Source organism: Pelophylax lessonae (assembly GCF_965119305.1).
Source record: "Pelophylax lessonae genome assembly, chromosome: 6".
Taxonomy (NCBI): domain Eukaryota; kingdom Metazoa; phylum Chordata; class Amphibia; order Anura; family Ranidae; genus Pelophylax; species Pelophylax lessonae.
In genome coordinates, this window is record NC_138773.1 from 255,023,295 (window position 1) to 255,045,953 (window position 22,659).

Here is a 22,659-nt window from a genome sequence, read left to right on the forward strand (position 1 = left end):
GTTTGAGGAGAATGGTTTCTCTAAAGCACAGCAGACTCTTAACCCATCTACCACAAACTTTACAGTCACAACTAAAATCTGCATAAAATTACACTATAAACTTAATGCTTGGATAGGTTGAAAAATAAAAGTACTTGTAAAAGCTTATTTTAGTCCTAAAATAAACATGGTACACGTACCTGCTCTATGCAATGCTACTGCACAAAGCAGGCCAGAATTTTCCTAGGGTCCGCTCCTCCTTTTCTGTATCTGCCACCATAGCAAGCAGCTTGCAATAGGGGCACACGTGCGAGCTCACTCCTGAGCTGGGCTGTGTCATCCATAAGACATGCACAGCGTAGCTCAGCCCCACCCTTTCTCCCTCCTTACTGAATTTGATTGACAGCAGCAGGAGTCTATGGCTCCTATGCTGCAACATTTCATTTCGTTCTCTTAATGAAATGAAAGTGAAGGTTTTTTTTACCTTAAACCTTCTGCATGCTCCCCCCATCCTTATACTTACCAAAGCCTGATCTCGATCCAGCAATGTGCACAAGAGCAGTAGGTATCTCCCACCTCACTGGGAAAACTGATTGCATTAGGAGCCATTGACTCCTGCTGCCGTCAATCAAATTCTGTGACGAGGGAGCAGAGCCAAGCTACCCTATCTATAGACATAGACAGAGTGGCACGGGAGCCAGCCCACACAAGTTCCCCCCATGCAAATTCGGCTTTCTATGGTGGGCACTTACTGAAGAGGACGAGCCAGCCGCACCAGCAGTAGACCAGAAAAGAGGAGGAGGATTAGGGCTGGTCTGCGCAATTCCAGTGCACAGAACAGCTAAGTACATTGGCTCCACCTGTTATTCACAGCCAATGAGGACGGAGCAGGGGGTGGGGCCAAGTCATGCACTGTGTCTATAGATACACAAAGCGGGGCTTGGGAGCAACTTGCTATGGGAGCACTTGGCATTGAGGGGGGGGGGGGGCTGGAGCGCAGGCGGGGGACCCGAGAGCAGGAGGATAGGGGCTGCTGTGTGCAAAATCATTGCAAGCAGAATCAAATGCCCAAAGAAAAAGAACTACAGTCTGCCCCAATAGTGTGGAGTCTGGATACATTTCCCAAGTATTACAAAGGTTACACCAATCCAGATACACTGCTTCAAATGTAATAGTAAAAGGCAATAAAGGGTTGACTGAAGAATCCAAAAAAAACAAATTTTAAAAATAAAAAAAGTTTTAGAAAACCTCTTAGTAAGGGAGAAGAATTCCATCAGCTAAAGACGCTTACAAAAAAAACGGATGTAGGGAAGGGTTAAACGGATACACCCAGAGGGTGTCCAAAAGCTTTGCCAGTGTCCAATCACCTAAAGGTAGCAGCCTAAACTCCAGGTCTATGAATAAGCAGCCCAAGTCTTATACAGTACAATTAGGTTTTTTTTTTTTTTTTTTTTTTTGTTTAACCACTTCTGGACCAGAAGGTTTTACCCCCTTAATGACCAGGCCATTTTTTGCAAGTTGGCACTGTTTGACTAACTGGTAATTGCGCATTCATGCAATGCTGTACCCAAACAAAAATTATGTCCTTTTTCCCCCACAAATAAAGCTTTCTTTTGGCGGTATTTGGTCACCTACCTCTGCGGGTTTTTATTTTTTGCAATATCAATTAAAAAAAGACCAAAAAGTTAGAAAAAATTACATTTTCTACTTTTTCCAATAAAAAATATCCAATAAACTCAATTTTTGTCATACATGTAGGCCAAAATTTATTTAGCTACATGTCTTGGATAAAAAAAAAAAAAAATCTCAATAAGCGTATATTTATTGGTTTGCACAAAAGTTATAGCGTTTACAAATTGTGTATATACTGGAACTTACGTAGCTTTTACTTTGACTGCCTATCTCATTTCTTGAAGTACAACCCCCCCCCCCCCCAAATTACCCCTTCTTAGGAAGTATACACCACAAGGAATTTCCTGAGAGGCATGTTGAACTCATTGAATATTACATTTTTTTTTTTCACAGGTGTTTTTTTTTATACACAAAGTTGTCATTTGAAATGATATATTGCTCACGCATGCCATTGGCATATGTGGAATTACACCCCAAAATACATTCTGCTGCATCTCCTGAGCATGGGGATACCCTGTGTGTTAGACTTTTTGGCAGTCTAGCCTGGTACAGGACCCCGAAAACCAATCACTGCCTTCAGGCTTTCTAAGGGCATAAATTGTTGATGTCACTCCTCACTACCCATCACAGTTTCGGAGGCCATGAAATGCCAAGATAGCATAAAACGCCCTCCAAATAACCCTTTTTCAGAAAGTAGACACCCTAAGTGGTTTGCTTAGAGGTATGTTGAATTCATGGAATATTTTCTATTTTGCCACAAGTTTTGGGAAAATGACAAAAAAATGTTTACATTTTTTAACACAAAGTTGTCACTTGAATTATATATTGCTCAAACATGCCATGGCTATATGTGAAATGACACCCCAAAATACATTCTGCTGCTTCTGAGTACAGAGATACCACGTGTAAGGCTTTTTGGAAGTCTAGCCGCATACAGGACCCTGAAAACCTATCCCTGCCTTCAGGCTTTCTAAGGGTGTAAATTGTTTATTTCACTCCTCAATACCTATCACAATTTCGGAGGCCATGAAACACCAAGACAGTACAAAACCCACCAAAATGACCCTTTTTCGGAGAGTAGATACTCTAAGCTATTTGCTGAGAGGCATGTTTTATTTTGCAGATCTCGTTTTTTGTCACAAAGTTTTGAAAATTGAAAAAATAAAAAAAATAAAAAAATAAATTTTATTTTTCCAAAACAAATGACACCTGCAAAATACTCACCTTGCCTCTTAGCAAATACCTTGGGGTGTCTACTTTCAGAAAAGGGGTCATTTGGGGGGGGGGGTTGTGCTATCTTGGCATTTAATCGCCTCCGAAACTGTGATAGGTAGTGAGGTGTGAAATCAACAATTTACCCCCTTAGAAAGCCTGAAGGCGGCGATTGGTTTTTGGGGTCCTGTAAGCGGCTAGACTGCCAAAAAGTCTCACGCATGTGGTATCCCTGTACTCAGGAGAGTCAGCAGAACGTATTTTGGGGTGTCATTTCACATATAGCAATGGCATGTTTGAGCAATATATCATTTAGTGACAAATTTGTGTAAAATAAATTTAAAAAAAACACGTAATTTTCACAAAACTTGTGGCAAAATATAAAATATTCCATGAACTCAACATGCCTCTCAGCAAACCGCTTTGAGTGTCTACTTTTCAAAATGGAGTAATTTGAGGGGGTTTTGTGCTATCTTAACATTTCAGGGCCTTCGAAACTGTGATAGGTAGTGAGGAAGTAAAATAAGAAATTAACGCCCTTAGAAAACCTGAAGGCAGTGATTGGTTTTCGGGGTCCCGTACACAGCTAGGCTCCCAAAAAGTCTCACACGTGTGGTATCCCTGTACTCATGAGAAGTAGCAGAACGAATTTTGTGGCGTCATTTCACATATACTCATAGCATGAGTGAGCAATGTATCATTTAGTAACAATATTATTAACCCAATTCCTCAGAGCCCAGGCTGTCCGAGAGACACCCCAAGTGGTGTGTTACCGCACTTGCCTGGGGTAACTTTTCTTCTGCACTTAATGGTGCTCACACAGCATTACATTAGCACTATTCCATGAAGAAAAAAGGACTGCTGCTACCAGTGTAGAAGAGGAAGGACACAGGTCAGCGAACCAGCCAGAAAACTGCAGAAAGATATGCAAGTTTTCATTTGGGTTATACTTGCTACAGTAGGGTGGTTGCTGGGGGGCTTATGGAGTAGGAGGGCAGAGTTTTTTTCTTTTGCTACCAGAGTTCAGTCCATTAAATATTCCACTGAGTTGACAGATAAACATTATGATTTGTTATGTTATTGGTATTTTTTCTGTAAATTTTATAAATTTTTTAAATGCATTTTTCCCAACAGCCTCTGTTCTTCAAAAAAAAAAAAAAAAAAAAAAAAGATACCTCTGAGCAAATTTATGCCTATTTCCTTAAATTATTATTATAATAATATTATTAATATTATTAATATTATAATAATATTATAATATTATTATTATTTTATTGAAAAACTTAAAGATAAATAGTGCTGTAGCTCTACAAAGATATCGAGCTGTGATCGCACAGATGTCATAAATAAGTCTGAATAGGGTATGCAAACACTAGCTGCCTGGGTTTCCTACAGGTACACGGGTTTCCTCCCACTCTCTAAAAACATGTTGGCAGCTAAATTGGCTCCAGTCTAATTTGACCCGAGTATGTGTGTTTGTGTGCTTGAGATAGGGATCTTCGATTGAAAGCTCCTTGAGGTCAGGGGCTAATGTAAAGGAGTGTGTATATATGTAAAATGATGCATACATTGATGGCGTACCAAAATACTTGTAATTCATAAATAAAATTTGGGCACTTCACAAAAGGTACAGAGATATGTTAAAATACCCATACTTAAAGCCTTCTAGATGGCAGCATAGAGTGCTCCGGGCTGTGTAACCCAAGACACTTGACATTCACTTGTTTGCTTTCACTGATGTACTGTTAACAAGTCAGCAGGGTCAAGTGAAGTAATACATACCTTTGGTGCTACTGCTTAACTTTACTCGTTTTCGTTTGCCCACAGATGGCCTATCATCTTGGTCCTGCGACACAGAAAAAAAAAAAAAGTTATGTCAACTAAACTTTAAAAACGAATCTAACAGTATACCAGGCAAACAAAATCTGAGCCTGTAGAGGGGTCTGCAATTCTAGGTGCCTGAGCAAATTTTCTAGTGCTAATGTTCCATTGAGGTCTATACTGTAAATGTAAGGTTAAAGCGATAATAAAGTCTTGTTTTTTTTCTTAAAAATAACAAACATTTCATACTTACCTTCTCTGTGCAGTGGTTTTGCACAAAACAGCCCAGATCTTCCTCTTCCCAGGTCCCTCACGGGTGCTCCTGGCCCCTCCCTCCTGTTAAGTACCCCCACAGCAAGTAGCTTGCTATGGGGGCACCCGAGCCGAGCCACAGCTGTGTGTCCTTTCAGACATGGAGCCACGGTTTGGCCCCACCCCCTCTCTCTCCTTATTGGCTAGCTCATTTTGACAGCAACGGGAGCCAATGGCGTGGCTGCTGCGTATTAGCCAATCAGGAGGGGGGGAGTCCAAGGCACTCGTACGCATGGCTCGATTGAGATGGGGCTCAGGCAAAATATTAGGGGAACTTCTTCACACTGAAGTTTTTTTATCTTAATGCATATAAAAAAAAAAACCTTCTGCCTTTACAACCTGTTTAAAGAGTTAGTGACAGCTCAACAGAAAGGGCAGGCATTGTTACACACCCTTGACGAGAGCCTGCTGCAGCCCCCACAGCTCCATTAACCCCCACAATATTCCGGTGTGGCAGGTGTAAGCAGAACTGTAACAGGCTCTCATCAAGATTGTTGGAGGAGGTGCAGCATGGATAAAAATGGGATTTTTGTACTTACTGTAAAATTCATTTCTCCGAGTTCATCGCAGGACACAGCGCTCCATGAATCATAACTAGTGAGTTATTTTGCCTCCTCCAGAAGTAGGACTAGGGAGAACAAAAAAAACCTGCCTACACCCATGGGTCGTCTCCAGCTGGTATAACCCCCTCTCTGCTCTAGGTAATTGGTATAGTAGCAAGCAGTATTATAAGAATCAGAACTCCATAAAGGGGTGGGTGCTGTGTCCATCGATGAACTCAGAGAAATGGATTTTACGGTAAGTACGAAAATCCCATTTTCACTATCGTTCATCGAAGTACACAGGAGCTAGAGTTTTTACCTGATAATTCCTTTTCCAGGAATCCTCCAGGATGGTCACATGAGAGATAGGCTCCACCTCCTGAAGGAAACACAAGCACACACAAGTTTAAAACAAGCCGCCCTAGGCTGCCCCCTCAGTTTTACAAAGATTGCCTTGCCGTCAAACACGAACGAGCTGATATATGGGTGAGGGTCTACCGTCCTGGAGGATTCCTGGAAAAGGAGTTATCAGGTAATAACTCTAGCTTTCCCCAGTCATTCTCCAAGATAGTCACGAGACCCCAGAGATTCATTCCTAGGGTGGGACTACCACCTGCAGGACCCTTCGACCAAAGGTTAGATCTTGGGCGCAGACCAAGTCGATCCTGTAGTGTTTCACGAAGGTGGAATCACTGGACCAGATGGCTGCTTGGCAGATCTGCTCAATGGAGGTCCCAGCCTTCTCTGCCCAGCAAACAGCCATAGATTGTGTGGAATGTGCTTTTATGTTCGGCGGACTGGCTTATTCTTGAGTGCCGTAAGCGCGTTTTTTTATTGTAGTTCTTCTCCATCTACCTATGGAGTTTTTAGATGCCGCTTTCCCTTTATAGATGCCTCCAAATGAAACAAAAAAGTTTGGAACTTTCCTAAACTGTATGGTGGCCTCCAGATAGCCAAGGGCGCATCTTCCGACATCCAGGGTTGTGAAGGTTTCCTCCCCTTGGTTAGCTGGATTTTGACAGAATGATGGCAAAATGACTTCTTGAACCAGATGAAAGGCTGATGAGACTTTAGGAAGAAACCGCAGATCCGTCCTGAGTACTATTTTATCTGGGAAAACTGTGAAGAACGGTTCCTTTTTGGAGAGAGCCTGAAGTTCACTAACCCGTCTAGCTGACGTAATTGCAATTAGGAAGGCTGTTTTAAGGGTCAGGTTCTTTATTGAACATTCCGAGTTCTGTTCGAAAAGGGCTTGAGTTAATGCCCTGAGCACCAGAGAAAGGTCCCAAGGGGCCACCTACATGCTCTCGATTGGACGTTTCCTTAAAACAGATTTGAAAAGCCGTCTGACCAAAGGGTTTTCGCTAAGCTGAGTATCCAAGAAAACTGAAAGGGCTGCGGTATGTACCATAAAAGTGCTTAATGCCAAACCGCCTTCTGCCCTCTCAAGCAGAAACTCAAGTACTGTGCCCACGTCTTGTAAATCTCGTTTTTTCGGTCGTATGTTTGCAGAATACTTATTCCAGACTTTCCCGTATATTTTCTTTGTAATAGGTTTTTAGCAGAGTTTCTACTACTCTTGCAGAGAGGCCTTTTCTCTGTAAAATGCATCGTTCAAGATCCATGCTGTAAATTTTAGTGTCTGAAGCTGAGGGTGGTGGGCCCCTGACTGTAGGACAAGGTTGCCCTGGTTCAGGAGAGTCCAGGGGTCCTCCTCTGCCATTTTTCTCAGTGCCGAGAACCAGGTTATTTTTGGCCAGAAGGGCTCCACCAGAATCACTCTTGCCTTTTTCATCCGAATCTTCCTGATTGTTCTGGGGAGCAGCTGTACAGGCGGAAAAGCGTACCCCAGACCAAACGACTATGGGAAGCCCAGGGAATCTACCACTAGAGAGTCCTTCTCTCTTTAGAGAGAAGTATTTTTTCACGCAAAGAAATTGATTGACTTCTGGGGAGCACCACCTCTTGACAAAATGTTTTGGCTCAGTTCCCATTCTGCCAGGTCCTGCTGTCTTCGGCTCAAGAGGTCCACAAGTGTATTTTGAGTACTCTTTATGGGTACCGCTGATGGAGACAGTAGGTGTTCTTCTGAGTAGGTGTGCTTCTACCCAAGAGAGACGCACATGCGCTGTCCTCATAAGGGGCTTTGACCTGGTACCCCCTTGTCTGTTGATGTATGTCACGGTCATGACATTGTCTGACAGAATTTGCACGTGCTTCCCCATTACCATCTCCTGAAAGGCTAGGAGAGCCCTCAGTACCGCTGTCCGTTCCCTCAAGTTGGAGGATGCTCTTGCAATATCTGGACCCCAGGTTCCTTGTCTGACCCGCTGACCAATATGCGCCCCCCATTCAGACGCACTTGTGTCCTTGGTGACCCAGACTGGAGTCTGGGGCAGCCATAGTGTGCCTTTCCTTAGTGTGTCTCTGTCCACCATGACCGGGTTTTCCTGACCGTTCTGGGAGTCAGCATTGTATCCTCTAGAGCAGTGGTCCTCAACTCCGGTCCTCAGGGCCCACTAACAGGCCAGATTTTAAGTATTACCTTGGGGAGATGCAGACTAGAATACTGCAATCACTGAGCAGCAAATTATATCACCTGGGATGGATTTCAATTATCTTGCAAACCTGGCCTGTTAGTGGGCCCTGAGGACCAGGGTTGAGGACCACTGTTCTAGAGAATCCAAACTTTTGTCCCAGCCATTCAGCAGGTGGCACGGCCGAGTCCTCATGTGCAGTTGGCTCCATTGCACCGCCGGAATCGAAGCAGACATAAGTCCCAAGAGGGACATAATGGCTCTCCTTGTCCCTTGTTTCGCCATTTTTAACTGGTTTGCCATGATGCTCAATTTCACTGCTTTTTCCTCTGGAAGAATTATTTTGTGCTCAGTTGTATTGATAATGTAGCCCAGGAACGTAGCTTTCTGGGAAGGAATTCTGTTTGACTTTTTGTAATTGATTTTCCATCCTAGATGGGTGAGAAATAGTTGGGTCTCTTGTAAGCCTACTAGGGCTTCCTCTCTGGATACCCCATAGATTAAGAAATCATCCAGATAAGGCACTATCTGAACCCCCTCTTAATCCGAGTTCCTCTACGACCTGCGCCATAATTTTGGTAAATCTGCGCGGGGCTGAAGAAATGCCAAAGGGGAGAGCCTGGCATTGGAAATGACGGGTCTTTAACCCCTCCTGGATGGCAAGACGCAAGAACTTTTGGTAGCTGGGGTGGATTGGGACGTGAAGGTAAGCGTCCTTCAGATCGAGAGTCACCAGGAAAGCTGCTGCTGGAAGAAGAGTTCGGACTGAGAAGATTGTCTCCATTTTGAATTTTTGTGTAACATATAGACTTGCTCAGGTTTTTCAGGTTCAAGATTAAAAACGGGATTTGCCAGAGGATTTTGCCCTCAGGAATACTTAGAAGTAGTGTCCCGGAAAAGGAGATGTATACATTTCTGCTATCACTTCCTCCCTTAGTAACTCCCTGATTGCTGTATCCATGGATATTTTGTGTCTTGAATCTGTTGGCACCTTTGTGGACTTGAACTTGTTTGGAGGCTTTCAATACAAATTCTATCTTGTAACCTTGGGCTATTATGAATAAAATAAATTGGCTCGAGCAGAACTCTCTCCATTGAGGGAGGAAATGAAGCAACCTGCCCCCTACAACTCTGCTGGTGACCTTGTGGTTTGCTGGAAGATATAGCATTGTCTCCTCATCCACTATTTATTTTGATGCATTTATTGCAGAGTACTTTCTCGATATCAGACGGGATCTTTACACCCCACGTACGGCAGTATTTTTTCATTTTAGGATTGACCGCTCCCTCAGTCAGATCCTAGCTTTTGGGAAAACATTTTAAAAAAAAAATAAAAATACCAGCCAGAAGCATACAGCAAGGTTTGGAGGGGGAAGAAAGAGTCAGCAAGGGGGAGCCCCACCAGTCCCGAGAGGACTAACTCCCCCCCCCCCCCCAAACATCTTTCCCACATTATATCAAAACAGGAGTGCAGATCCCCAGGAGAGCCCCTCCTGCTTCCTCCCCTCCTCCTTACCATGAGAGAGCTGGGGCAAGTCTCTGCAGCCTCCAGTAAATGGCCTTGGTCCTCCGCCATTGGATCGCCTGGAGGGGAAGGAGTACGCCTTGCAGAGTGTTGCTGCCTCTGTAGCTGCGGTACCGCCATTCAAAATGGGCACCTAAATACACGAGGGCCCACCCTTAGAGAGAGGGCAACCGCACTGATTGCAGCCGCATTTGCCCACAAGAAAAATGGCCGCCTGACCACTTCATGTGGCAGCTCCATTTTGCTGATATAATTTCCGCCCCCCCCCCCCCCCATAACCTCGTCACGAACTTCGATACCCTCATGTGGAGCCGAAACTTCTAAAATGAGCTGCTTGTAAGACTGTGCAAACAGAACGGTCTTGAAGGCGGATACAACCAGACTCAGGACATGCATGCAAAATGGGAGAGAGAACTATCTGTGCGACAGCAGCCTGTGATCCATAAAGTTTGTGCAGAGGAAGCACCGCCCTGGTCAGAAATAGAATCAGACCTAGGTAAATCAATTCCCTGGATAGGGATAGGGGGGACCTTAAGTAGTTCAGACATTACCCGACCCTTTCAGGAATGAAATCCGCACAAGGAGACTCAGGACCCAAAAAACTTGAAAAGGACAAGCTTTTTTTCCCCCTTTCTGGGTACCCCCAAAATAAACATTTTGCGGATCTCCTTGACGCTCAAAGTCGTCCACAGGGCCGGAAATCAGCGAGGTTTCCCCAACCCAATAATGGGTGAGGGCAGACCTTCATGCTGAAGGAGTCTTGTCTGCTGGTCCGGGGAAGCTAGCTCTAGGCTTACCAGGCCAAGGTTGCTTGGAACCTCCCAGGGAAGATTTAAAAATCCTATGTCCCTTATTCTACATCTCAGAAGCACAAAAGAATTTTCCATGGGCTGAGAAGGAGGCCCCCGTCTGCAGCGAGGCTCCTTTTTGCTTGACTGTGGCAGGAAGGTACTTTTCCCCCAGTGATACCCTTAATGATGTCATTCAGGGAAGCCCCAAACAAGCGATTGCCTTGAAGGGCCAGATTAACGAGAGCTTTCTTGGAGGCTTGGTCTGCGGACCAATTCTCAAGCCACAGCACACCCCTAATCACCACCGCTGAAAACAGAAAGTTTGGACAGCACAGGAGCTGTATCCAGAGCTGCATCACAAATAAACATGCAGCCCATGGACCAACTAGTCCGCTAAATCAACATAAGTAACAGGGACCTGCTCATCCCCCAGGCCTTGGAGCAAAAGCATGGCCCATTTCGTTCTGAGACACCAGGGCCTAGGCAAAGACTGGCCGCAATGCCGAGCCAGCCATAGTAAACATGCTGCGTGCCAAAGCCTTGGCTTTGTCAGCCGGGTCCTTAAAGGACGTGGATTCCTCTACTAGGAATATGGTTGCTTTATTCAACCTGGAAACAGGAGGGTCCACCACTAGTGGACTAGCCCACTTTTTTAAAAGGGGCTCCGCAAAAGGGTAACATACAGCAAAACGTTTGGGGGCCACAAAGGGCAATTTTGGTTGTTACCATTCCTTACAGGAAAACCTGTCAAAATAAGGCACATAAGGAAACCCCTTTGGAGTACAATGAGACTTGTACGTACCAAACGACACAGCCACGTTAGTGGCTACATCAGCCGCATCCTCCATTTTTAAAGTCTCATGCACTGCAGTGATAAGTGGGTCTACCAGCAGTTTTTCCATTCGCTGCTGTGATCATAGAGGAATCAACCTCACTATCGGATGAACCAGGGGGTGTGATATTAAATCCCCCTGGACGGGCCACGTCCAAAGGGGCATCAGCCTCAGAATCAGATGGGACAGCCTGAGCAGGAGGAAGGCAGGGGACGTTTCCTCCTGGGCCTTTTCCCACACGGGACACTAAGGACTAGGGATCAACCGATTATCGGGAGGGCCGATATTACCTTTTACCGATATATCGGTATCGGCCCTGGAACTGGCTGATGTTACCGATATTACTGTATGTAATATTAGTGTATGTAAAATCCTAGCATTCACTTTATTAGTGTTTTATATAATGTCCAGTGTGTGTTTTTGTAATCTAATAGTGTGAAATACCTTCATTACATCACCGCTCAGCCCTTCCGTGACCCCCAGCTGTCAGTAGGGGAGGAGAGGACAGCAGAGCGGGAGATTAGCTGAGCCCGGAAGGTCGATATAACAAAGGTATTTCACACTATTCTAATCTAATACCCAGTGCTTCTGTGTACACTGCAGATGGGAGGGGCTGAGATTCTCCTCTGACAGCTATGAGAGGAGAAAACAGCAGAGTGGGAGACAAGCAAGGAGAGCCCGGAACAGCGATATAACCTACCTTCCCACTATTCTATTACAAAAACACACACTTGGCATTATATAAAACACTGATAAAGTGGATTCTAGGATTTTAATGACACTAAACTAGGTTCACACGGGATTCCTGGCAGGCAGGGAGGGAAGGAAGACTGCACATTACAGCTAAAAGACCTACCCCACATGTTCAGTACCAGATTGGTGTCAATTTCTTTTTTTTTTTTTTCAAAACTTTAAATGTACAAAATAAATCGGCCCATATCGGCTGATACCGATACTTAGTGACCAAAATATCTGTATCGGCCCTGAAAAATAAAACCATATTGGTCTATCCCTAAGGACTGCAGGACCACTGTCGGAGCAACCATGGGAAGCTAGGGTTCCGAGGGTCCTGCCTGAGGCTCCAAAAGGAAATAAAGACCTTGCAGTACAAAAATGATCTTTTGGCACCACTAAAGGATCCCCTCAAGGCACCAATCAGGAGATGAAGAGATAACAGGAACCCCCAAAGACTCACTCTACCATTCATAGGAGCCCTGAGAATTCAAACCCAGCATCATCATGGACCCTATCCCTGTTCATATATCCCGGGCACAGGGAGAGTAAGAGGAGCAGCTTCAGCATCCCCACGAGGCTTCACTTGTCTCCAGCATCTCCCAGACTAAGGGAAAATGGACCCGTGACGACATGGCCGCCAGCCGGAGAACAGCTAGACTAAGGGAAAATGGCCACCATCAGCTACAAACACTGAAGCAAGCTGCTAGGATCTTTCCTACACCCTTTGCAACGCTGCATCCTCTGCAAGGGGACCACCCCCCTGAAGGTAGGACACATGTTTAGGGGAGACTCTGCTTTGCATTTTGCACCGGTCTCTGCACTGGGACCCCCCTGCACTATACCCACACTTCAAACAGCGGGGCATGCACCTAGTGGTCTCCTACACTGGGACCCCTTTAGACTACCAGGGCGGGACACACACTATCCAAGGACCCTTACAGAGTGGGGGATAGCGGGGGAGACCCCAGGGGTCTCTGCTGCACTCTCTACCCTGGGACCCCCACCAGTCTTCAGGTTCAGTAAGGGGGGAATGGGAGTGGGGGAAGCCCAGCTCAGTAAGGGATTTAAAGGACAGGAGCAGGGAACCTGCAGGCAGGTCCAACTGTCCCTGGAGGTTACCCGCATCCACCCCAAAGAAAACAACCAAAAGGGGAGAAGGGGGCTGTACTTACCCTTCCATGGTGCAGGTAACGCTTCAGAAAGAACTCCTCACCACCGAAATAGAGGAGCTGTCGGCCAAGGGACCGCTGCTACTCAGACCAAAGCCCGGTCGTATGTGACACTGCAAGGTGTTTAACTCGCGGGCCAGACACTGTCCCGGAGGCTAAGTATTGGCTGACCTAGCGCGTAGCTGTGGTCTACATGTACTTGCTGGCTGGGCTGAGGGGACTGCTGGATCTAGATTATCCAACCTGTCCCAGCCTGGCAATTGATTGTAGATCTCCGGAGAGAAAAACAAAAAAGATGTAAGGAAGGAGAAAATTGCTAGGACCAGAGATCCCAGCCGGGAGCCTAGGTCCTTTCTCCTGACTAGACCAATATAAACTGATTACCTAGAGCAGAGAGGGGGGTTATATACCAGCTAGGGATGGCCCATGGGCGCAGCAGGGTGTTTTTTGTTCTGCCTATTCCTACTCCTGGAGGAGGCAATATAAGCCACTAGTTAGGATTTAAGGATCGCTGTGTCCGTCGAACAAAAGAGAAAAGAGAATTTCACCTAATAGAAGAGTCATCAGCACATGGGACAGACTCCACTTACCAAGTTATGCCACTTGTGTTTTTTTTTTTTTTGTGTCCCTTGTGATATTTGGGGTTTTCTTTTTTTATTATTTTGGCTGCACCTGAGCTTTAAAACAACTGCAGGCTCAGGGATGGTCCTGATTTTGGCTTTACTCGAAAGAGTAACTGACTTGAACAAGCACACAGGATGGATGTTGAGTCCCTAAATAATTGGCGTCAGATGTACACAGAGGTCAGAAGTACACCCCTTCCCTTCTCCCCAAAATTTTGAAATGCTTATGCTGGCTATACATGGGTAATTTTACTCTTCATTTCACCTACCCCCGTCAGAATGCGCTGATTGAATGCTGGTTTTCCAGCAAGACCATTCAACAGAAGCTGGTAGTTAGAATGGCTTCTGCTGAATAGACAGCGGTACACACATCCCCGAAAGTCGTCCAGTTCCTGCTGAATGGACTGATTTTCAGTATGTGTACAGGGCTCTAGTGCCACATGAGCTGGTTGCATAACCAAATGCTGGCAGATTGGTCACATGGTCTCGGATAAAGGGCAGGAAAAGTTTAGAAGAATCGACTGCCCCAAACATCACTATCACCAACATCATTCAGCTAAAAACATGACCAATGCTCTGTATATGGGCACCAACAAAGAGAAGAATGGAGGGTACATTCACAGATGCACGCTAAAACTATCTGTTTTAGCTTTCTGCTTGTGACCAGTGAAGCAGCACTGTGAAGCAGCCAATACTTGTCTTTTATCACATAAGGTGCGAATAACCTTTTTCATGTACTTTATTGGAAGTAATCTGTGCTGTGGAAAAACATACTGTGTTTTCCTGTACTTTACATCAATCCAGCACTGTGGTGTGAACAGTGGTGACCTACCATGATCCAGTGTGGAAAAATGCAGGTAACTGCACCATGTGTAAATGAGCCCTAAGCGATTTCAAGGGGAAAAGTTCATTTCAGACCTCTCTACATTTGATGTTTATTGGTAGGGAGTTCTAGAAAAACACACACACACACACACACACACACACACACACACACACACACACACACACACACATGGCTTGCTTTGAATGAGAATTGCTAATTACTAACCTCGTCTGAAGAATCAGATGCAGCTGTTGCCCCTTGTGTACCTGCAGTCTCTGCAAAACAAATGAGCTGTGTGAAAACCATGGGGCACAAGCTTCCAAACAAGATCTGTGGCATGCAAGAATCTGGTTAGACATCATACAATTCCTGCTTAATCAGCCAAAATTTGAGACATGGATGACCATTGGCACCACCAAGCTTGACAGCATGTAGGGGGAAAATAAACAAAAAAAAAAACAAAAACAAAAAGGAACCGGGTAGAAAATTGTGCGCATTTTAGTCAGGCTGTCGTGGCTGCTTAAATACAATAGCCAGCAGCAGGGACTTCTTGCTATTTGTCATGGATAGCGGAATTATATTGTCATCATTTATTAGGTTAAGTCTAACTGGATGATGTGGTGAAAGGTATACTTCTCTCAACACACCATAGATGTGTACCAAGAAAAAAAAACTTGCATACCACTGTGCAAGCTTTCAAATCATATCAGCCATCAGAGAGATATGGAGGCGACCACAACTAACCTCTCCTGGAAATTCTAGTTACCTGGATGTTTCCGAACTCTTTCTTCAGAGCATTAAGTCACTGATCCTGAACAAGTATGTAGGTAAGAAGTTCTGATTTGACTTCCCTCCGACTTACATTTTTGTTCCTGGTCAGCAACTCAAAAAGCATGGCAGCAAAAAGGCAGCATGGTAGGTAGGCAGGCAACTAGGGTGTTCAGAATGTGGTTACCAATGGTAGTTACAGAACATGTATATTCACAGCATACATTCATTTTATATCAGAATCATAATAGCAATAAATATACGTTATTATTGACAACCCAATAACAGCTTGCTTGAAAAACAAAAAGTATATTTTTGGTTGCCTGTAAAATCCTTTTTTGGAGTACATCACAGGACACAGGGTATCTTCATCTCTATCATGAGAGAGCTATGCTGCCACCTTAAAGTGGACACTGGCAAAAAGGAAATCCCCTCCTAGGTATAACCCCTTCCCTTTGGGCAAGGCTTCTGTTTTTGTAGCAAGTCAAACCATAGGGCACAAGGGTGGAATCCCTATGTGCTGTGGTGTACTCCAAGAGAAGTATTTAAAAAAGACAAACCAAAAATTTAGATTTTTGACTTACTGTAAAAAACATTTCTCTGATGTTCATTGATGGACAAAGCTCCTGATTCTTCTTAACCATTGGGTTATACTGCCCCCTACATGAGCAGGACATTAGGCAGGAAAAGGCTTGACTACGCCTATGGGCAGTCCCAGGGGGTATATACACCCACGCTCAGCTATAGGCACTCAGTTTTGTTACAAGCAGTGTCAGAAGAAAGCCAACTCCACAGAGGGGTGGGTGCTGTGTCCATCAATGAACATCAGAGAAATGGATTTTACGGGAAGTCAAAAATCCCATTTTCTCTTTCCTTCCTTGACGGACACAGCTCCTGATCTTCCCAACTATTGGAACGTCCCAAAGCAGGATTAAACATGAGGGGTAGGAAAAAAGCAGAAATAAATTCCCAAGGCTAACCATAGTCAACTGGGTAACATGAAGTAAAATATATATACTATATAAGTATATACCCTAGCCCCACCAGGCTACCCGGAAGCGTGCGGCATGCGTTCCACCTGACGCGCGTTTCGTCAGAGCGTAATGACATCTTCAGAGCGTGATGACGTCATTACGCTCTGACGAAATGCGCGTCAGGTGGAACGCACGCCGCACGCTTCCAGGTAGCCTGGTGGGACGCAAAGGTGGACGTCAGGTGGACCGGACGCCGCACGCTTCCGGGTAGCCAGGTGGGACGCAAACCGGCAGTCGCCGCTCTCCATTCCCAGGCAGTCACCCATAGCGGATGTGCATTTGTTTTACTCTGCTTTTTACTCTGTATATTATTTTTTTTCGGCAAACCTTAATAAATCATCAAATTTTAAAACTGTGCTGCACTATTGGAGCTCTTTTTTTGTCCCCTCTCGAGTTGGACCTGGACGATCGGTTCCCAATTCCAGGAGTTAAGGACCATAGTGAACTACAGAGACCAGCAGTCGCCTATAGGCTGGGGAAGCCACAAGCTCGCAAGGTCTTGTTGCTATATGGCACTCAAGACCCACCTTATCCGGTGAGTGTGCACCCCTTATGCTACAAGCTATGCTGATTATACCAGCACTTTAAATACTGGAGAAACCTTATAAGGACACTTTTTTTGCACGAGATCACAAAGGAATTTCATTTTGGGACTTGTTTAATATTTTGAATATTCTGATCATCTTAACATATTTTTTTTATATAATTATGCACCAATATATTATAGTTTATTTTATCTAGCACTATGCACTTTACTTGCTATCACCTTTAGGAAATAAATATTCCCTTACACATTGTTCATTATTCAGGTGTGTGAACAAGGAATTGCTCACCCCTGACTGTTTAAAAGCAAGGGCTATATTAACCCCTTAGGAGGCTAAAACTTCCAACCAGGTAACATGAAGCTCAACTATAAACAGCAGCCAGCAAAACCATGCGGCCAAAAGAAGCATCCGTAGATGCCAACACATCCACTTTATAAACATGTTGTAAAAGTGTGCACCGACAACCAGGTTGTCGCCTTGCAAACCTGCGTCACTGACGCTTGATGAAAGAAGCCCTGGAGACACTAAGCATCCCAGTAGAGTGCTCTTTGACAGGGAAAGGAGGAATGTGACCACTAATGCAATAGGCCTGAACCACCGTCTGCCTTTGTGAGGTCCGTCCTTGAGCACAAAGAGTGACTTCCTAAAAGACTTCGTAGCTGCTAGGTACACCCTAATTGCCCAGACCACATCCAAGGCATAGAGAATGAATGAATATAATCCCGCGCAAAGTGTACACATTAAGTAAATGGAAATATAAATGGTGCTGCTGCCCACCCAAATACTTACCCTAAAAAGGGAAGTATGAAGATTTTGGGAATAGCTAATGGGTCTGGCGCTGCTAGATTCCATATGCAGGGAAAAAATTTAGTCACTAGATATGTGTATATTAATTGGTACTGATATCTATTGGCATATCTTTTTTATACATCACTATGTCCAGATATACGGATCATAGTGCACGGATCCCAGCCCAGCAGATGCCCAAAGGAAGAGTGGGGGCTTCAGTTGAACGCACTAGGGCCACCCTGCAACAGAGGTGCCCGACTCGGCCAGACCGCCTACATTTTTGTGGGTGCCCAGCCGCTTGGACGCGAGCCCCTGTGGAGCCGACCATCCAGGGACAGCTGAGGGGAGGGCGGATGCACAAAAAGGAGGCAGTGGCTTCAGGCACCCTCATGTAGTTTCCGACTAGTAGGCCGTAAAGCCGCAGCCTAAATTTTTGCCAGAATGCAGGCGCGTGAGGCGCATACCCGCGGATGCCTCAGGGAACCCGGCTCAACCCCCTGTTGCACACCAGGAAAAACCCAGTCAGCAGCAACTCTAACCAGCCCCCCTTAAGAGCATGTGGCAACAGCCAGTTCCTAACCTTACCCAGGGAGGGGGGGGGGGGGGGGGGGCAAAAAGTCCCACAGTGACCACCAAAATTTTAGAGGGGCTGGGGGGGGAGCCCAGGTGTCCCACCGTCACAGGGAGGGGCCCACGTCCACCCCAAAACCCTCCAGGAGTAGAGGGGAGACAAATACTTACCATAACTGGAACAGGGTGGGCACTGCTCTGGACAGACCACCACTCCATTGTAATGTGGGTGCTGTCGGCCAGAAGAAACGCTGCTACTCAGGCCGAGGCTAGGTCGTATGCATCCTCGCTAGACATTTAACTCATAGGCCAGAACCCCGTCCAGTGGGGCTATGTCGCGGCCGACCTAGCGTGAAGCTTCAGTCTGCACGCGCTCGCTGGCCAGACTGAAGGGACCCTATGGATCTAGATTATCCATTTAAAAAGAAAAAAAAAAAATCGCCAGGACCAGAGATCCCAGCAAGGAACTAGGTCCTTACTCCTGACTAGGCAGGAAAAAAAACTGAGTGCCTATAGCTGAGTGTGGGTGTATACCTCCTGGGACTGCCCATAGGCGTAGTCCAGCTTTTTCCTGCCTAGTGTCCAACTCCTGCAGGGGGCAGTATAACCCAATGGTCAAGAAGAATCAGGAGCTGTGTCGGTCAATGAATGATAGAGAAATACTATTTATTAATTTGTACCCAGACACCGGGTATCTTCATCTCCATTATGACAGGGATGTCCCAAGCACTCAATAGGAGGTGAGAACAACCGCAACAAGCTAACTGGCCCTAACTAAACCAGAATAGATTAGAACTTCACGCAACAGCCTCCAAAAATGCATCAAACAAAAGGTAGCGTCCTAAGCTGACAAAAGCCCAGGCGCCAGGATGCAATTTCTAGTCGCCATGGCGACCTAGCACCTGGGATTAGTCGAGCCTTGACATAGGATAACATTGAGCTGCTTGTACAGGCAAAAACGCAAAACTCCTGTAGAAGCAGCGTTTTATAAGCCTAGTGTGCATGGACCCTAAAAGAAGTTAATACCCAAAAAGGATACAAACCCACTTATTGTGCACCAAATACCTGCAAATCCAAACTTTGCCTTGTAAAAAAAAAAAAAAAAAAAAAAAAAAAAAAAACAGTGACATCATCGCTGTGTTGCCTGTGCAGAGAGTAGAGCTGAAGAAAGGACCCAGCAGCTCCTCCCACTACAGGTTGCCTTCAAAAAACTACAGGAGGGAGCAGATTCAAAACCAATCAACTTGCACAAGTTAAGAGCAGCAGTGACCAGTCTTTATTACAGGAAGCTCCCGCACAGAGGCAAAGCTGCATACTAGATAACTACAAAGATCTGGAACAAAATACACAAAGCACACCCGGATTCACGTGAGAATACACATGTACATATACTGCTAGTTGAATAATACTTGCAAATCCCAGAGTTATTATTATTATACAGTATTTATAAAAGGGCAACAGTTTGCACAGGGCTTTACAACATGAGGGTAGACAGTAGTTACAATACAATTCAATACAGGAGGAATCAGAGGGCCCTTCTCGTTAGAGCTTACAACCTAGGAGTGGAGCTTTAGGTATGCTGCTTTTTTTTTTTTTAAACCACTTCTGCCCATGCTACAGCCAAGAGACATCAACAGTGCAGGCCTAAAATGCCAAGACGACATACATGGACATCCTCCTGTTCTCACGCGCCCCCTGTGATCAACAAGCTGGCGGCGCGCTCTGTGATCACAGAGTCCTTGAGACTCGGCTGATCACAGATCTGTGTAAAGGGCCGATCCTGGTACTTTACCACGTGATCAGCTGTCAGCTAACAGTGCCCATCAGTGCCGCACATCAGGGCAGCCTCAACAGCGCACATCAGGGCAGCCTCATCAGCGCACATCAGGGCAGCCTCATCAGCGCACATCAGGGCAGCCTCATCAGCGCACATCAGGGCAGCCTCATCAGCGCACATCAATGAAGAAGAAAAATTACCTGCCTGGAAAATTTTATAACAAACTATTAAAACATTTTTTTTTTTGCTTGTAGAGAAAAAATAAATAAAAAACCCATTAAATACTACTACTACCAAAAGAAAACTGTGTGTGAAAAAAATGATAAGTTTCATATGGGTATAGTGTAGCTTGACCGTTCAATTTTCATTCAAAGTGCTCAAAGCTGAAAATTGGCCTGGGCAGGAAGGGGTATATGCGCCCAGTAAGCAAGTGGTTAAAGAAATCAGTAAAGTATAAATAGGTCAGTGACCTGATAAAGCACTTGTACTCGGTGACTGATCTGGAGTCCCGCTGGAGGGTTTTTCTTCAGGAAAGGCCAGGCCAGAGCCCTTTAGGGCAACAAGGTACTTATCATGACTCTTTGCATATGCACTCTCTGCAGAACCTAAAAGAAAAAAAAAAAAAAACAAGACTTTTAGTAGCAGGAAAAATACATTTTACAGTTAGAGAAATCTGTCTGTAGAAAGTAAAGATCAAAATAGGCTAAGAAAATGTAGAAATCTTTTTTCACTACTTAACGGTATTCTTTTTCTGTAAGGTACGTTGCAGTGAAAGTGGTTTTTGTGACTTCAAAGTATAACAAAAAGGCTCTCTACTCTTAAGATACATGGTACAACTTAATAATAGTGGAACATGTTCTTCTAATTGGTCCCAGAGAGATTTCTTATTTTTGAGTATACGTTAAACAATTTGATATACAATTATAAAAAAAAAAATAGCATGAATAAGTAATAAATAAATTCATATTAAAAGGAAAACCTGACATTAGGCTGACCTACACCTAGGACAAAAAACCCAGGGGAATTCACAAAGAGGATCTAAGATTCTTTAGAATTCTGACATACCTCTGCATGACAAATGGCATGAAACTGGGGTTGGCACCCCAGCAGACAACGCAGCAGTTAAGGATTTTTAAAGCTGGGTCCGCGAAGCCCAATGGGGATTCACAGACACCAGTTTTGTAAATGCCCACAATGACTGAAAGCAGGCACAGTGTGTGTGTGTGTGTGTGTGTGTGTGTGTGTGTGTGTGTGTGTGTGTGTGTGTGTGTGTGTGTGTGTGTGTGTGTGTGTGTGTGTGTGTGTGTGTGTGTGTGTGTGTGTGTGTGTGTGTGTGTGTGTGTGTGTGTGTGTGTGTGTGTGTGTGTGTGTGTGTGTGTGTGTGTGTGTGTGTGTGTGTGTGTGTGTGTGTGTGTGTGTGTGTGTGTGTGTGTGTGTGTGTGTGTGTGTGTGTGTGTGTGTGTGTGTGTGTGTGTGTGTGTGTGTGTGTGTGTGTGTGTATTTTTATATTTATATATTCGGGATGCACCGAAATGAATTCTGGGCCGAAGCCGAAAATGCAGGATGCCCTTGGCCGAAAACCGAAACCAAAAATGACTTTTTCCCCCCAAATGATTTTAAAATAGAACAGGGGCATACACCAAAAACAGGCAGCGACGTACACCTGTAGCTGCCACCCTGTTGCAGTATATGTACTGTGACGGGTTGGCAAGAGGTTAATTTAATTACCAATTGTATTTGTATTATGCAGCATGAGGGGGTTAATGCATTGCCACTGCTGGTCACTCATGCATTAGTGACCGACCAGTGGCAGTTAATTAACCCCTTTGTGCTGCATTAGTGCAACCAGTATCAGTGTTAATTAACACTGGTTGCACTGATACTGCTTGCACTAATGCAGCACAAAGGAGTTAATTAACTGCCACTGGTCAGTCACTAATGCATCAGTGACCAGCAGTGACAATACATTAACCCCCTCATGCTGCATAATACTAATACCATTGGTATGCTCGCCTCCTCTCCCCCCCCCCCCCCCCCCCCACTGCCTCAGCGTCCCTCCCCATCCCAAGGATACAATCTCCTTCCTCTCAGCTCCTCCTGTGTCCTTCCTTTCAAAAGACCCGCCTCTGGCCGGCGGCCCGCCTCCCTGTGATGTCACTTCTACTACGATGTGCATGAATGAACTAACACACCGTGCGGGCGAGCGGCCGCTAATAGGTAGAACTATGTGACCCCTTCACTTCCCTGTCAGAGGAGATACCCGCCGGATAGGGAAGTGAAGCGCTCACTTAGTTACAGCTATTGCCGGCCACTCGCCCGCCCGACCGGTGTGTTAGTTCATTCATGCACATCGTAATAGTAGTGACATCACCGGGAGGCGGGCTGCCGGCCAGAGGGGGGTCTTTTGAAACCTGCTCTGCGCCCGCAGTGGCCATCTTTAACCCATTTTCAGCCCGAAATGGAATAAGCCCATTTTCTGCCGCAAATTTCGGTTGCTGAAATTTCGGTGCACCACTAATATATATATATATATATATATATATATATAATGTATAGTATCTCGCAAAAGTGAGTAGACCCTTCACATTTTTGTAAAATCTTTTCATGTGACAATACTGAAGAAATGACACTTTGCTACA

The 22,659-nt window shown here is 45.2% G+C and overlaps 1 protein-coding gene across 1 annotated transcript in view; it reads right to left on the reverse strand.

Annotated features, from left to right (window-relative positions):
* UBR3 (ubiquitin protein ligase E3 component n-recognin 3) overlaps positions 1–22,659 on the reverse strand; it is a 390,465-nt gene that overhangs the window by 287,955 nt on the left and 79,851 nt on the right. Inside the window, exons 4-6 of the mRNA XM_082260312.1 lie at positions 20,491–20,625; positions 14,763–14,812; positions 4,606–4,669 (exon numbers count right to left, since the gene is read on the reverse strand). Coding sequence (XP_082116438.1) covers positions 4,606–4,669; positions 14,763–14,812; positions 20,491–20,625 — 249 coding nt within the window. The remainder of the gene's footprint in view (positions 1–4,605; positions 4,670–14,762; positions 14,813–20,490; positions 20,626–22,659) is intronic.